The following is an 18,196-nucleotide window of genomic DNA, read 5'->3' as shown; positions in this document are numbered from 1 at the left end:
GGCTCTCCTGATCTCCATGAACGAGTGCAGTGTCATCATGTACATTTATAATGCTTGACCTATTTTTGTGCAGCCAGTGTTAAAAGGAGTGTGGTGCCTCATTTGGAGAGATCCACAGAAATGTGTTAGTATTTAATAAGTTAGAATTCATTTATTACATAAAGACAAAAACTCCTTTCCTCTTCAAGACAGGACGATGGTTGCAGTGTTTTGCAGGCTGGCTAAGCGTTATATGCATTGTGTGGCTGCAGGTATGTCATGGCACAGAAGTTCTTTGGCAGCAGGAAGGGGTTGCTGGCTACGTGAGGAGTTGCGGACCAGTGAGGGCCTGATGCTGCAAGGTCTGTGGTGTCAGGTACGTAGTTAGGGTAGATTCGGGGGAAAAGATGGGGTCCAGGAGGCAAGTCAGAGCTGAGGTCACAATGCAGAAGGCCCCTGAGAAAGAAGAGGGTAAGGGGGAAATGTTTAAATGTAAAAAGGTATCAATGGGCAGCCAGTTCCCATTGGCATCTTCCACTGGATTAGGGCTTATGCAGGCAGGCCTCCTTTACATCTTGTTGAGAGTTGTAAACTCAGTCAGCTCCATCATAGGCACAAACCTCTCCACCAAAGTGCACCTTCATAGGTGATGCCTCAGAAGGTGGTATCCATCATGAAGGACACCCATCACCCAGGCCATGCCTTCTTCTCATTGTTACTATCGAGGAGGAGGTACAGGAGCCTGGAGAGTCACACTCAACAATTTAGTAACAGTGTTCTCCCCTCTGCCATCAGATTTCTGAATGAATCATGAACCTATGAATACTTTCTTATTATTCTGCTAGTTTCACACTACTTATTCATTTTTTATATTTTTATTGTAACTTCTATTATTTTTATGTCATTCACTGTACTGCTGCTGCAAAACAACAAATTTCATGACATATCTCAGTGTTAATAAAGCTGATACTGAAATATTAAATGTGAACATCACTTCCTGTTAGATACAGACACAAGCGGAATCCAAACATGGAATGCCTGTTGTTGGGATACCACTGTGTTTGTCCAGTTACATTCTTGCACCCAAATGGAGGAGCCAGAAATGACAAACTTACAGATTGGTACATTGACTGATTTACTGAAGAGTGTTTTATTACAGGAGCATGCTACACTACACAGTTCCTCGGCCAATAGCTCTGTCTAATAGGCTGTATGTCCAATTCTAATCTGTCCTCTTGTATCAGTTGCAAGTTGATTACTCTATACATTCAGAATTCAGTATTTTATTAAGTAAAGTCCCATCCTGGAAACAGTCAGGAACTCAGTTCTAACAAACCAGACTAAAAATTAACAAACAGGCATGGGACTGCACACAGATGTGAAATGGGACTGAGAGAAGAGCAAGATAAAGGACTGGAGAATAAATGGAAATGTTGAGGGAGGGACTATGCTGTGCCTGCCCACTCATTCACCGAGACTGCAGGACAGGTCGAAACAGTGGTTATAACACACATGGGCTACTCGCCTTTATTGGTTGAGGGTAAACTGTGTTCGAACATACATAACACGAGCTTGGCCACAGCTGGGGTTACACTACATTTCATAGTCACCAGACTTCAAGAAGAATGTGACAGCATCATAGAGGTTGCAGAAGAGATTCATTGCTTTTAACCCTTCAGTGAAGAAAGACAGGCTCTTCCAGTTTATGCCTGTAGGTTGCCCAGTTTTATGGACAAGTAAGTGTCTTCTCTGTTTCAAAGTGAACAACCTCATCTAATACCTTATGGTCTTATTCCAGTTCTGGTAAGATCCTTGTAAACCTCAACACCTTTTTATACCATTTCTATCAGTAGACTGTTGCAAACAGTCGAGGCATTAATCTTTGCTTACATTGTATGTCTCAGCTCAAAGAAAGCACTGCAGTATCTTTGCATTAGCAACCTGCCTTGATATCTTTATGTTCTGTTCAAGGCCCTTTTGCATCAGTCAGAATCCTCTCATTTACTGCAAATATCCTTTCCTTGTCCAGATTCACCACTTTTCTCCTCAAATGCCTCAATTATGTCTATTAGTCTACATTCTAAAGCATACTCCTCACTATCAACTACATACACTACTTCTGAATCACCTGAAACTTTCCTATCATGCACTCTACATTAAACCTACATCACTGATATTACAAAATACAAGGGAGTTGAGTACCAAACCCAGCGGAAACCCATTGCTAACACTTCCAATGTGAACAAGGACTGTGCCTTTGAGCTAAGCTTGGTCCTCCATTGCCACTTCCCCTTGGACCAGACTGACATGCAGACCCTGTCCAGCCTAACCCCACTGACCCTTTAACCTGCAGAACGTGAGACAGGTGCTCTAGAACCCATTCTAATTCATTCTGGCACACTGTCTTATTAAAAAAAAAGTTTCAATCTCCAATAAGGTCCCTTCAAAGACCTTAATAGAGGCTATTATAGTGTAATAAACACCAAAGAATGTAAGCAATCCCAAATTCACGGTCAGCCAATGAACAATTTGAATTATTACCTGTTACCTACACTGGCTATCCAGCATCACTGCTTACATACATACGTAGTTACCATCAGAGGCTAGATCTCCCGTGTCCTCTGTCAGCTGTGGTCATAGCAGATAACAGTGTTATTCTTGCCTTTCCAATCGAAAACGTCACAACAAATTCACTGAATCTTCATTGAGGTCATTACAACAAATGGTACAATTTGCACTTATTGTGCAAGATATTTCAGACAATATTTATTACACAAACCAACAGAGTATGTAGTGAATTCCCTGGTAGCAACATAAATTTGAACTTTCAATCTTCTGTAACCATTAAACTAAAAATAGCATTAAAACAGTGGTCTTATTTCTCAGGATGTCCCAAAGCACTTTACAGCCAAACAAGTACATATGAAACTGATGAGGTGTTGTATTGAAGGAACGGCGAAAGGTCATTTGAGAATGGCAATATCAGCAACATTATTAAAAAATAATCTGTCTAACATTATCTCAACTCTGCATTAACCAGATCAGGTTCATAACCCATTATGTCTCACTTCTGGTTTTGTAAGCACAATTATTATAAAGATAGTTCCTACATGCACATTGTGTGACTGAACAAGAGACGATTTGAGGAACTATTTTACTCATTAATACAGTTGAACTGTTGGAAAATCCAATCCAAGAGTTATTTTAAATGTTTCACACACTTGCCATTCAAACTAAATACTGTTAAGTCTGTGGGATAGTCTCTCCCTTAGTATATTGGCAGATAGCTTGGGATCACAAAATTCATGTTAGCTTATAAGGCTGAGGCATGACTTCTCATGCATTTAGCCTTGAATCAGTTTAATTCAAAACCTGCACTTCCCATTATCTAAACCAATGCATAGCTTCAAAATATTGTTTCTAAAGTCGTAGAACTTAAAACATTCAGCTTTCTGTTAAAAGAATCCAGAGGCAAAGTTCTACTGTAAATGTGTTTTAACTATTTCCCTTTTTCCAGGAGTGAGCGAATGCATAAAACGAAAACAGTAGGTCAATTTAAAACCAGCCTCGAACAAAGTAATTGATTTGAGCCTGGCACTGAACGTGCTAAATGTTACCTTCTGCCAGTTTGCCAGCAACACGGCTGTTTGAATGGCAGATCAAACAGAACACGAGAGAGCGCATACACATACACACACCCAACACAATACCAGGCGAGCTTCAGTCCATACAAACCACAGGTCTCTGTGTTGTGGACTGATGAACCACATATCAAAAACACAGGAAAGGGAAAAGGAAGGTTTGGCACTCGAATGAAAAAAAAAATGCACTCATAAAGTGATTTGCAGCATGCTGGGACTTTCTGGTTTATGTAATACATTCCTCTCTTTTCCAATAAAAAGTCTTTTTTTTTTGTGTATTAAAAAAAAGACAGCACCTTCCTATATTTTGATCTTCCACCTTCCTGGCTTCTCTTTTATTTCCCCCCTGCTGTTTTTGCTTTTGTTTCTCAGGCTTTTTAAGCAGTTAGTTTCTGGATGGTGTTGTTGTAGTACTGTGTGATGGTGGGGGTTAGCGGGTTCCAGTTGTTGGCATGCAGCTCGATAACTTCGAGGAGGAGAGACCTCGACAGTGCTGACTCGGAGGGGCCCAGCATCTTGTCGCGTGCGGTGGCCAGCAGCTCTGTCATCATCTCTGGCAACTGTTCCTCCAGTAACTTGCCTGTGCTCTGCAGCTGTCAAATGATCCAATGGGCACACGTCAAAACATAAACCATACAACAGTTCCATACAGTACAGGCCCCATGGCCTACAGTGTCGTGCTGACCTTTAAATATACTCTAAGATCAAGGTAGCTCTTCCCTCCACATAACCCTCCATTTTTCTTTCATCTATGTGCCTATCAAAGAGTTTCTTTAATGTTCCTAACGTATCTGTCTCTGTCACCACCTCAGGCAGAACGTTCCACGCACCCACCTTTCTCTGCGTGAATAAAATCTACCTCTGAAAACCCCCTATAATTTCCTTCAATCTCCTTAAAATGATACCCCGCGTATTACCTATTTCCGCCCTGGGAAAAAGTCTCTGGCTAGAGTGCCAAGATCGGCAGGGGGCAGAAGTAAGGAGAGTGGTTATTACTAAGGAGAAGGTTCTTGGCAAAAGGTCTCAAGGTAGATGTCAACTGGACCAGTTGGGTGACACCCCAGGGTTCTGAAAGACATACCTATAGAGATTGTGGAGGCACTAGTAATGATCTTTCAAGAATCAGTAGATTCTGGAATGGTTCTGGAGGACTGGAAAATTGCAAATGTCACTCCAGTCTTTGAAAAGGGAGTGAGGCAGAAGAAAATGAATTATTGGCCAGTTAGCCTAAATTCAGTGGTTGGGAAGATCTTGGAGTCCATTATTAAAATTCAAAGTAAATTTATTATCGAAGTACATATATGCCACCATATACAAAACTCTGAGATTCACTTTCTTACGGGCATGCTCAATAAATCCAATAACCAATGATCAATGAAAGATCTCACCAACTGGGTGGACAACCACTGTGTAAAAGGCAATAGACTGTGCAAATAGAAAAAGAAAGAAAAAAAAATAATAATGATAAATAAATAAACAATAAAAATCAAGAACATGAGATGAAGAGTCCTTGAAAGTGAGTCCACAGATCGTGTGAAGAGTTCAGTGATAGACCAAGTTATTGCCTCTGGTTCAAGATCCTGATGGTTGAGGGGTAATAACTGTTCCTGAACCTGGTGGTGTGGGTCCTAAGGCTCTCTTCTATGGCAGCAGTGGGAAGAGAGCATGACCTGGTTGGTGAGGGTCCCTGATGATGGGTGCCGCTTTCCTGCGACAACCAGGTGCTCAATGATAGGGAGGGGCTTCATGTGATGGACTGAGCTGTATCCAGTACTTTTTGTAGGATTTTCCATTCAAGGGAATTGGTGTTTCCATGCCAGGCTGTGATTCAGCCAGTCAATATACTCTCCATTACATATCCATAGAAATTTGTTAAAGTTTTAGATGTCATGCTGAATCTTCGCACACTTCTAAGGAAGTACAGGCACTGCATGCTTTCTTCGTAATTGTACATCTGGGCCCAGGACAGATTCTCTGAAATGATAACACCGAGCAAGCTAAAGTCATTAGCCCTCTTCACTTTCGATTCCCCACTGAGGACTGGCTCATGGATGCCTGGTTTCCTTCTCCTGGTCAATAATCCACTCTTTGGTCTTGCTGATATTGAGTGAGAGATTGTTGTGCTAACACCACTCAACCATATTTTAAATTTCACTCCCATATGCTGATTCATCACCACTTTTGATACGGCCTATGACAGTGGTGTCACCAGCTAACTTAAATATGGCATTCGAGCTGAGTTTATCCACACAGTTTAAAATGTAAAGCAAGTAGAGCTGGGGGCTAAACACACAGCGTTGTAGTGCACTTGTGCTGATGGAGATTATGGAGGAGATGATGCGACTCCGAATTGCCTAGGGTGTCCAAGTGAGGAAACTGAGGCCAAGGTCTTGAAGCTGTTTGGTTGGTTCTGAAAGGATGATAGTATTGAATGCCAAGCTGCTGTCAACAAGAGCATCCTGATGCATGAGGCATTGTTGTCCAGATGTTCCATAGTTGAGTGAAATGGCATCTGTGGTGGACCTGTTGTGTTGCTTGGCAAAACTGGAGCAGATCCAAGTCACTTCTCAGGCAGGAGGAGATATGCTTCATCACCAACCTCTCAAAACACTTCATTACTGTGGATGTAAGTGCCACTGGATGATACGTCATTGAGGAAGATCACTACGTTCCTTTTAGGCACCATTATGGTTGAAGCCTGCCTGAGGTAGGTAGGTACCTAAGACAGCTGAAGTGAGAGGTTAAAGATCTGAGTGAACACCACATCCAGTTAATTAGCACAGGTCTTTAGTACTGGCCAAGTACACCAGCTGGGCCAGACGCTTCCCATGGGTTCTCTGTCCTGAAGGCTGCTCTCACATCAGCCTCAGAGACTGAAATCACAGGGTCATTGGGGGATTTGTGATGGCTCCTCCATGTCAAAACTTATAAGACACTGAGCTCATCTGGAAGCGAAGCCCTGTGCCAGCTATGTCACTTGGCTGCACTTTATAAGAGGTGATAACATTCAAGCCCTGCCACAACTGACAAGTAGTCTTCGTTGATTCAAGTTGAGTCTGGAATTGTCACTTCACTTGTGAGATGGCCTTCTGGAGACTGTACCTTAAGAACGCGGTTTCTTCCTTAATTAAAGATAAGGTTTAAAGGTACGTGGAGGCACATGATAAAGTAAACCAAAGTCAGCTTTAAGGGGAAATGTTGCCCAGCAAATCTGTTGGAATTCTTTGAAGAAATAATAGGCAGGATAGACAAAGCAGAGTCGGTGGATGTTGGTTACTTGGATTTTCAGAAGGCCTTTGACAAGGTGCCACACATGAGGCCCATGGTATTACAGGAAGGATACTGGCATGGATAAAATATTGGCAAATTAGTAGGAGACAAAAAGCAGGAGTAAAGGGGAAATATTCTAGTTGGCTGTTGGTGAATAATGGTATTCCACAGGGGTCTGTGTTGGGGTGATTCTTTTCACGCTATATATCAATGATTTGGATGATGGAATTGATGGCTCTGTAAACAAGTCTGCAGATGATATGAAGATAGGTGGAGGGTCAGGTAGTGTTGAGGACGCAGGCAGTATGCAGAAAGACAGACTGATTGGGAAAAGTGGCAAGGAAGTGGAAGATGGCCATGTGCTTTGGTAGAAGAAATAAAAGTGTAGACTGTTTTCAAAACAGGAAGAAAATTCAAAGATCAAAGGGGCAAAGGGACTTGGGAGTCCTTATACAGGCTTCCCTGAGAATTAAGTTTCACGTTGAGTCAGTGGCAAAGTTAGCATTCATTTCTAGAGCAATAATATAAAGGCAAGGATGTAATGCTGAGGCTTTATAAGGCACTGGTCAGACTGCACTTGAAGCAGTTTTGGGCCCCTTATCTAAGAAAAGATAGTAACATAGAAAACCTACAGCACAATACAGGCCCTTCAGTCCACAAAGTTGTGCTGAACATGTCTCTACCATGCCAGATGTGCTGGCATCAGAACGTGTCCAGAGGAGGTTTACCCAAATGATTCCAGGTATGAAAGGGTTAACACATGAGACGCTTTTGATGGCTCTAGGGCTTTACTTGCTACAGTTTAGAAGGTGGTGGGGGTGGGGGTGGAATCTCATTGGAACCTATCAAACACTGAAAGGCCAAGATACAGTGGATGCGGGAAGGACATTTCCGGTAGTGGGGGAGTTTAGTTTCAGTGGGCACAGTCTCAAAATAGAGAGACATCCAAATAGAAGAGAGATAAGGAGGATTTTCTCTCGGCAAACGGTAGTGAATCTGTGAAATCCATTGCCACAGATTGCTATGGAGGCTAAGTTACTGGGTTTATTTAAATTAGGGGTTGATAGGTTCTTGATTAGCCAGGGCGTCAAAGGTTATGGGGAGAAGACAAGAAAATAATGCTGAGAGGGATAATAAATCAGCCATGATGGATTGGGAAAGCAGATTCAATGGGCTGAATGGCCTAATTCTGTTCCTATGTCATGGTCTTATAGTCTCACCCACTCAATCTTTACCTCTCATCATCTTATACACCTCCAACAAGTCACCTCTCACCTTCTTTCGCTCTCAAGAGAAAAGCCTGAGGTCACTCAACCTATCATAAAACAGGCTCTCTAATCCAGGCAGCATCCTAGTAAATCTCCTCTGCACCCTCTCTAATCCAGGCAGCATCCTGGTAAATCTCCTCTGCACCCTCTCTAATCCAGGCAGCATCCTAGTAAATTTCCTCTGCACCCTCTCTAATCCAGGAGCATCCTGGTGAATCTCCTCTGCACCCTCTCTAATCCAGGCAGCATCCTGGTAAATCTCCTCTGCACCCTCTCTAATCCAGGCAGCATCCTAGTAAATCTCCTCTGCACCCTCTCTAATCCAGGCAGCATCCTGGTAAATCTCCTCTGCACCCTCTCTAATCCAGGCAGCATCCTGGTAAATCTCCTCTGCACCCTCTCTAAAGCTTCCACATCCTTCCTATTATGAGGTGACCAGAACTGAACACAATAGTCCAACAGTGGTCTTAAGTAAAATAAAATGGGCCTGGTTTAAAGGCCTTGTCTAAGCTAGTGTCAGGTAAGACCATAAGAGCATAAGATATAGGAGCAGATTTAGGCCATCCGGCCCACCGAGCTTGCTCTGCAAAAGTCCTTGGTAAGCCTGAGGTTGGTGCATTACTATGGATTCCAGCTTGCTATGGACTGGGAAATGAGGAAAAAAAAACATCAGGATGTCTCATTTCTGGCAGCCACCCAATGATGTTCGAACATTTAGAGACAAAATGAACTGTGACAGAATCTTTTACCCCACTGGACCATTGCTCACCCAGATAATGAACCAAACTATTCCCACAACCTCAACTTCAAGGACTCTTCATCTCATGTTCTTGCTTATTTATTTATTAATATTATTTTTGTTTTTCTTTTTTCTATTCTATTTTCTATTTGCACAGTTTGTTGTCTTTTGCACATTATTTGCTTATTAATCTCAAGGTTGTGTATGGTGACATATATGTACTTTGATAATAAATGTACTTTGAACTCATGAATCGTTAAGTGTCTCCCATTGCCTATTTGCAGTTCACTTTTGTTAAATCTTTTTCTATTTTAGTAAAATTGCCGTCATCACCATTTACAATCTTTACTTCAGATTAATTCTGTCTTGATCTGCGACTCTGCTGAATCTGATTAGTTTGTGATCATTTCTAGAAATAGATCTCTCCTACTGATAGCCCTTTTATCTGCCCAGCGCTAAATTCATAATTACCATGTTGGTCTTGCAACATTCTGTCCATAAGAGTGTTCTCCTGAATGCATTTATAGAACATACAGTACAGGATAAGGCCCTTTGACCCACAATGTTGCGCTGAACCAAATCATTTAGAAATCAAATGGCCAATTAAACTAATCTCTTCTGCCTACAGCATGTCCGTATCCTTCTATCTTCCTCACATTTATGTGTCTATCTAAACGTCCCTTAAAAGTCCCTAATGTATCTGCCTCTACCTCCATTCCAGGAACCTACCACTCTCTAGTGTAAAAAAACTTCCCCCTCATACCTTCTTTGGAATTACCCCCCCCCCCCCCCCATCCTTACCATAAATGTATGCCCTATGGTATTAGATATTTTAACCCTGGGAAAAATATATTGTCTGTCTACTCTATCTATGACTCTCGTAATCTTGAAAACATCTATCAGATCTCACCTCAGCCTCCACCTCTCCTGTGAAAACAACCCACGTTTGTCCAACCTCTCATTGGCCTATGCCCTCTAATCTGTCAATCTGCTCTTTCCTGTCATACTAAATGTATGACCATGACTTTAGATCAAGGCAAACAATATGAAAATCAAGTAACACTCTCAACATGCAGTTTAGTGTAATTCTGATGTTTGGACCTACAACATTCTGCAGAAACCCAATGTGTTTCACTCATACAGAAACATCCGTGCCAAGGCGCAAATTCAACCTGAAAAATCACATTCAACTGTGGAACATTGTTGTATTTACAGACACAGATGTAAGACCATAGGAGCAGAAATAGGCCATTCGGCCCATCAAGTCTGCTTCAGCATTCAGTCATGGCTGATATATTATCCCTCACAACCCCATTCTTCTGCCTTTACCCCATAACCTTTGACACCCTGACTAATCAAGAACCTATCAACCTCCGCTTTAAACTTATCTAACAACTTGACCTCCATAGCCATCTGTGGCAATGAATTTCACAGATTCACCACCCTCTGGTGGAAGATTATATACACTTATTTTATTGTAAAATCACAGCATTAAAACCCACCTCCATTGAGCAACAGAGGACGGCATCTTCTTTGACATCTTGTGATAGTAACAGCTGAGACAGAGTTGTAGCAGCAAGAGTCCATTATTCAGGGAGAAAAAAAGAAAATTTTGACTATTAATACAAAGGAAGAATATATCAATTTATGTACAATGTCACGATATTAAAGAAAGATCACTTTCCGTCACTTGATGACAACAGGCCAAGTGGTACAAAAAGTAGTGGATACGGCCCAGTCCATCACGGGTAAAGTCTTCCCCACCATTGAGTGCATCGACACGGAGACTGTTGCAGGAAAGCAGCACCCCCCACCGCCACCCAGATCATGCTCTCTTGTTGCTGTTGCCATCACAAAGAAGGTGCAGAAGCCTCAAGGACTCACACCACCAGGTTCAGGAACAGTTATTACTCCTCAGCCATCAGGCTCTTGGAACAGAGGGGATAACTTCACTCAGCTTCACTTGCCCCATCACTGAACTGTTCCCACAACCTATGGACTCACTTTCAAGGACTCTTCATCACAGGTTCTCAATATTTGTCATTAATTAATTAATTATTAATATATTTTTTCTTTTGCATTTGCAGTGTTTCTTTGTAATTACTGTGAATGCCCACAACAAAATTAATCTCAGGGTAGTATATAGTGACATATACATACTTTGAAAACAAATTTACAAGCCCAAAGTGAACAGAGTGACTACAGTTGCAGCTGTGTAAAACTGGTATTTGTTAGGGAAATTGCCTCCTATTAAACTCACAGGCACCAACTCTCAGAAACACTCCTGGTGTTCACCAATTAGTAATTGCATGTTATCAGGGTCTTACAGATGAACCGTGCAGAGGATTCTGACTGATTACATCACCATCTCCTATGGAGGAGCCTATAGTGGGGGTGTCTGGGACCAGAGGGCACAGGCTCAGAACAGAATGATGTCCCTTTAGAAGAGAGATGAGGGGGAGTTTCTTTAGCCAGGGGGTGGTGAATCTGTGGAATTCATTGCCACAGTCAGCTGTGGAAGCCAAGTCCGGATATATTTAAAGTGGAGATTGATAGGATCGTGATTAGTCAGGGAGTCAAAAGTTACGGAGAGAAGGCAGCAGAATGGGGTTGAGAGGGTGAATAGGTCAGCCATGATTGAATAGCAGGGCAGACGCAATGGGCCTAATTCTGTTCCTTTCTCTTATGGTCACAGTTTCCTAAGAAAACTTAAAATAATGAATTGAATTGAATTGACTTTATTACTTACATCCTTCATATACATGAGGAGTAAAAATCATTACATTACATCTCTGTCTAAATGTGCAATGTGCAGTTTCATAGTAAACTATAATAAATATTACATACAACAGGTTAGTCAATATAAGGGTTCAAAGGTCCAATTTAATGTCAGAGAAATGTATACAATATACATCCTGAAATATTTTTTCTTTGCAAATGTAAAGGGGGTTTCTTCTTTCTTCTTTGTTACTGTGTATGTAATCAAAATGGCTTCTTTGTTTTGTTAAAAGCAAGAATGCTTCTTTGTTGCGAGAGAGTGCTGGAAGCTTGTTTGGGTTAAAATTTACTGATAACGAGAATTGTATTCCTTTGTAAACCAGTTGGGATTAATGTTGTTCTTTCTTCTGAGTCTGTAAGCTATTGTTGGCGGGCTTTTGGGGAGATCGGCGCGAGGGGTTGAGAGAGAGAGGACGCGATGCTGTAAGCTGGGCGAGGAACGGACTCCAAGCGGGGGTCCAAGGCCAGGAGGTACCTCGAGGAGAGGAGATAAAGCTAGATGTGCTTGGTTGACCACTTTGGGTGGTCCTAAGCTGCGAGTCGAGGAGTTCGGAGGGGATCGAATGGTGGCCAGAAGACTTCAGTAATTGAGCTCCAACGGTTGTGCACGAAGTGGTTTGGACTTTGATAAGTTTGGCGCCTTTTCTTTATTGTTTTTCCTTCATATATACTGTATCGTTATTAATCACTTGGTTATAGTAATCTTTATAAATTGTACTCATTTAATCACATATGGTGTACTGTCTGTTTTTTGGGCGAGGCGGGGACATCACACAGCATCCACACCGGCTGATTACCCAGTTTGGCGGGGCCGAAGGCTGCTCCCCCTAGACGAGATCGAGCTGAGCGAGCCTGAGGTGACCCGGGGGTTACACAAACATCCATGAAAACAGAGAAGTACCCCAAAGAATAAATGACAGTTAACATAGAAATACTGTTGCGCCAGCATGAACTAATCAGTCTGATGGCCTGGTGGAAGAAACTGTCCTGGAGCCTGTTGGTCCTGGCTTTTATGCTGTGGTACCATTTCCTGTATGGTAGCAGCTGGAACAGTTTGTGATTGGGGTGACTTGAGTCCCCAATGATCCTTCGGGCCCTTTTTACACACCTGTCTTTGTAAATGTCCTGAATAGTGGGAAGTTCACAAATACAGATGCGCTGGGCTGTCCACATCACTCTCTGCAGAGTCCTGTGATTTGAGAGAGGTACAGTTCCCATACCAGGCAGTGATTCAGCCAATCAGGATGTTCTCAATTGTGCCCCTACAGAAAGTTCTCAGGATTTGGGGGCCCACACCAAACTTCCTCAACCGTCTGAGGTGAAAGAGGTGCTGTTGTGCCTTTTTCACCACACAGCCGGTGTGTACAGACCACGTGAGGTCCTCGGTGATGTGGATGCTGAGGAACTTAAAGCTGTTCACCCTCTCAACCCAGATTCACTGATGTCAATAGGGGTTAGCCCGTCTCCATTCCTCATGTAATCCACAACCAGCTCCTTTGTTTTTGTGACATTGAGGAAAAGTTGTTTTCTTGACACCACTGTGTCAGAGAGATGACTTCTTCTCTGCAGACTGCCTCATTATTATTTGAGATTCGGCCAATCAGTGTAGTGTCGTCAGCAAATTTAATTAGCAGATTGGAGCTGTGGGTGGCAACACAGTCATGGGTATACAGAGTAAAGGAGGGGGCTTAGGACACAGCCCTGAGGGGCCCCTGAGTTGAGGGTCAGAGGGGCAGAGGTGAGGGAGCCCACTCTTACCACCTGCCGGTGATCTGACAGGAAGTCCAGGATCCAGTAACCAATAAAATGGCCATGAAATGCAAATTAAGGGAGTGACATTTTAGGATGACTTCTGTAGCTTTCTGGAAGGCAGCCCAGTAAAGTGTTATACACCTGGAGCTTATTTGTCACTGAGGTCAGTTATAATTCCAAGGGCAAGGTGGTATCCATTGTTACTACCATCAGGGAGGAGGTACAGGAGCCTGAAGATGCACACTCAATGATTCCCCTCGGCCATCAGGTTTCTGAACGGACAAGGAACCCAGCAACACTATCACTCGATTTTATTCTTTTTGCATTATTTATTTTGTATTTGATAGACTTTATATTTTTCACTGCATTGCTTTTGCAAAGCAACAAATTTCACATCATATGAAAGAGTAGTAATAAACCTGTCTCTGGTTCTGAAGTGAAAGCCCCTCTCTGGGACTATCAGAGTCACAGAATGCCGAGGCTTCGCAAAGGCTGCAGATTTACCAGGCCGCAGAGCATGTGCTCTCAAACTCCCTGCCGCAGCGGCGGCTGAGGGGAGATCCGACAGAGGTCTATGAGACTGTGAGAGGCATACAGAGCAGACTAACGGTATCTTTTTCTCCCAGGGTAGAAATGTCTAATACTAGCATTTAAGTGAGAGGGAGTCGTAGAAACATAGAAAACCTACTGCACAATACAGGCCCTTCAGCCCACAATACTGACTTTAGAAATTACCTAGGGTAACCCATAGCTCTCTATTTTTCAAAACTCCATGTACCTGTCCAGGAGTCTCTTAAAAGACCCTATTGTATCCACCTCCACCACCATCGCCGGCAGCCCATTCCACGCACTCACCACTGCCTGTGTAAAAAAACTTACACCTGACATCTCCTCTGTACCTACTTCCAAGCACCTTAAAAATGTGCCCTCTTGTGTTAGCCATTTCAGCCCTGGGAAAAAGCCTCTGACTATCCACACGATCAATGCCTCTCATCATCTTGTACACCTATTCAAAGGAGCTGTGGGGAGCAAGTTTTTTACACAGAGTGGTGGGTGTCTGGAATGAACTGTCAGGGGTGGTGGTACAGGCAGATACATTAGAGACGTTTAAGAAATGTTTAGATAGGCTCACGAATCTGAGGAAAATGGAGGGATAAGCAGAAGAGATGCCCATTTGATTATTAATTTATTTGGTTTGGTACAACATTGTGGGCCGAAAGGCCTACTCCTGAGAACACTACAGCACAGAAACAGGCCCTTTAGCCTACCTAGTCCATGACAAACTATTATTCTGCACAGTCCCATTGACCTGCAGCTGGACCATAGCCCTCTACACCCCTCCCATCCATGTAGTTATCCAAAATCCTCTACAATTATTATAATAATTTGTTTCTCAGCAGCCCACTGGGATCAGAATCAGGTTTATTATCACCGGCATGTAACGTGAAATTTGTTAACTTAGCAGCAGCAGTTCAATGCAATACATAATCTAGCAGAGAGAGAAAAAAATAATATATGAAATAAAACATAATAAATAAACAGCTAAATCAATTACGTATATTGAATAGATTTTTAAAAAATGTGCAAAAACAGAAATACTGTATATTAAAAAGTGAGGTAGTGTCCAAAGCGTCAATGTCCATTTAGGAATCGGACGGCAGAGGGGAAGAAGCTGTTCCTGAGTTAAGGAGGAGGTGACTTACCTCACGGAGACAAGTGTAGATCGGGCAGACGAGCACCCGGAAAGGCTCTCCTGCATTGCTTCTCATGATTCCAAACACTTCGCAGAGGAAGGTGATGAATCCCAGCCAGTGCTCAACGTCAGTTTGCTGCAGCTCATCCCTCACCGTGAAATCTTTCTGAAACGACAAAAAAATGGTATCTCAAAGTCTGCTTACTTTGATCATAAAACATAGGAGCAGAATTAGGCCATTCAGCCCATCAAGTCTGCTCCATGGCTGATTTCTTTTTATCCATCTTAACCCCATTCCTCTGCTCTCTCCCCATAACCTTAATCACCCTGACCAATTGAGAACCTATCAACCTCTGTTTTAAATATACCCAATGACTTGGTATCCATAGCTATCTGTGTCAATGAATTCCATACATCACTACCCTCCGGCTAAAGCAATTCCTCCTCATCTCTGTTGTAAATGGACGTTCTTCTTTTCTAAGGTTTTACCCTCTGGTCCTAGACCCAAATTAAATTAATCACATCTAACCTGTGCCTCAGATTATACATGCCAATGAAGATGGAACTAGTAGTCAGTCATGGCCTTAGAGAAAAATTGGGGTGGCATGGCGGCGTAGCGGTTAGCATAACGCTATCACTGAACCAGGGACCCAGGTTCAATTCCCCCACTGTCTGTCAGAAACGTGCCCAGTTGGTTTTCTCTGGGTGCTGCACTTTCTTGGCACATTCCAAAGACGTATGGGTCAGCTGGTTAATTTGTCACATGTGTGTAACTGAGTGGAAAGGTCTGTGATGTATGTCTAAATAACAATGTCCTTCTGTGTTTTGAAGACCGAATGGTTCATTTCCTGACTCAATGTGCTGTTAAGGCTGACCAGGGTGAAGAGGCTCCTCCTTACAACATTGAGGTTACCCAGGCTATCATTCTTGCTGCAATGAAGAAATACAAATATCACTGGACCAGTAACAAGTCTCCCCCCGTCATGGCTAGCGCGCTGTATCTACCAGGCACTTGTATCATGCACACAAGAGACTCTGCAGATACTGAGTAACACACACAAAATGCTGGAGGAACTCAGCAGGTCAGGCAACATCCATGGAAATGAATAAACAGTCAACATTTTGGGCTGAGACCCTTCAGGACTGGAAAGGAAGGGGGAAGATGCCAGAATAAGAAGTTGGAGGGAGGGGTAAGAGGACAAGCTAGAAGGTGATATGTGAAGCCAGGTTGCTCGGGTGGGGTGGGGGGAGAGCGGACCATGGGAGAAAGGGAAGGAGGAGGGGCACCAGGGGGCGGTGATAGGCAAATGAGGAGAAGAGGCAAGAGGCCAGAGTGAGGAATAGAAAAAGAGAGGAAGGGGTAGGGAAAATTACCATAAGTTTGAGAAATCAATGTTAATGACATTAGGTTGGAGGCTACCCAGATGGAATATGAAGTGTTGCTCCTCCACCCTTAGAGTGGCCTCATTGTGTTAGTAGAGGAGGCCACAGACCGAAATGTCACAACAGGAATGGGGATAGGAATTGAAATAGTTGTACCATGTGTACATGAGAATACATTGGAAAAGTTACTGGAGATACCACCTCCTCTAAAACACACCATCAGCATGAACAAAGAATCCAGGATGGAAGCCATCACAGACATCATTGAGCCAAATACTACCAAACAGCATCTTTATACTAGAACTGAGAAGACGCAATAGACTGTTGGATCACACTATTTAATTGCTATTTTCTTTGTAGTTTTAACTTTTAATCTCTGCTTGGAATTTTTTTTAATAAATAATACGATCTGTTAGTTTTTTGTGTATGGGGTGGGGGATGGTTTAGGGTTTGATGTTCTTGCTGCCGTATGCACTATCTTTTTCTGCGTGGCTGGGAGCTGATGATCGTGTTGCCTTTTGCAAGATTTGTTTTTTATGTGAGGGGGTTGATGTTTTTCTTTAATGGCTTCCATGGTTTTTCTTTGTTTCATGGCTGTCTGGAGAAGACAAATCTCAGAGTTGTATACTGCATACATACTTTGACCTTTGAACTACTTATGTAGATATAACTGTTTAGTATGTTCCCTAGTGGTCATACTGTGTACATACAATTGTTCAGTGTGTCCTCAGTGGTTACAAATCTGTCTGATTCTGGAATGTTATTTAGCTTCATATTATTTGAATAGAAGCCATGTGATTGGTTAATGCTTATCTACAAATTTGAATGGATTGTTTAACTATGGTGTAAAAAGAGCTGAACATGTCAGTTTTCAAAGCTCTTTGGTTTATTAACACTTAATAAGACCAGAGCAAAGTAACAGGTTTGATGCCTCTTTCTTGACTTACAAAAGAACCTCGGATCTAAACCTTCTGAATCCAACAGAGCTAAGATGATGTGTTGAATATGGAGTGAAATGTGGAACTGGGAAATGGCAGGGATGTGAGCTGGAAGTGAAAGGGGGCATGCTTGCTCCTCAGCAGGAATATCAGTTCTACCTGGGAGAATCAGGTCAGAACTATAATAGTGGAATGCACAAAGTCATACTTTTGCATTTGCATGTTTAAATATTTAGCATGTTACTGACCTGTCTGGCATGGTGTAAGGTATGTCCATCTTCATCCTGCACAGCCAGGGTTATAAGCTTTCCAGCTGGCTTATTTTCTATGCTCCAGCATCCTGTGTAACTTCTTAACCATCTTTTCTACCTGTAATGCTGTCAAGCTGTCCTTAGGGATCCTTGGATATGCACACCAAGGCCTCTGATCTTCAGAACATAGAACAGTACAGTACAGAACAGGCCCTTCAGCCCACAATGCTGTGCTGACCTTTTCACCTACTCTAAGATCTCATTTCATCTACTCTAAGATCATAAGAGTTTCTTAAATGAGAATGAGAATCAGGTTTAATATCACTGGCACGTGTCGTGAAATTTGTTGTCTCACAGCAGCAGTACATTGCAATACTTATTAAAATAAATAATAAATTACAATAAGAAATATACACACTGTATATTAAATAATTAGTGCAAAAAGAGCAAAAAGGAGTGAGGCAGTGTACATGGATTCATTGTCTGATCAGATTCAGAAATCTG

The 18,196-nt window shown here is 42.5% G+C and overlaps 1 protein-coding gene across 4 annotated transcripts in view; it reads right to left on the bottom strand.

Annotated features, from left to right (window-relative positions):
• Window positions 1-1,480: 1,480 nt before the first annotated feature.
• ctif (CBP80/20-dependent translation initiation factor) overlaps window positions 1,481-18,196 on the bottom strand; it is a 235,616-nt gene continuing 218,900 nt past the window's right edge. For all 4 annotated transcript variants that reach the window (XM_073064057.1, XM_073064058.1, XM_073064059.1 and 1 more), the window contains 3 exons: window positions 15,131-15,286; window positions 10,400-10,453; window positions 1,481-4,213 (listed from right to left, as the gene is read on the bottom strand). In XM_073064057.1, coding sequence (XP_072920158.1) covers window positions 3,998-4,213; window positions 10,400-10,453; window positions 15,131-15,286 — 426 coding nt within the window. In that variant the 3' untranslated portion in view covers window positions 1,481-3,997. The remainder of the gene's footprint in view (window positions 4,214-10,399; window positions 10,454-15,130; window positions 15,287-18,196) is intronic.

Source organism: Hemitrygon akajei, chromosome 13, assembly GCF_048418815.1.
Source record: "Hemitrygon akajei chromosome 13, sHemAka1.3, whole genome shotgun sequence".
NCBI lineage: Eukaryota > Metazoa > Chordata > Chondrichthyes > Myliobatiformes > Dasyatidae > Hemitrygon > Hemitrygon akajei.
Note: the sequence above shows the minus strand (reverse complement) of the source record. Positions and strands in the feature narration are given on the sequence as shown.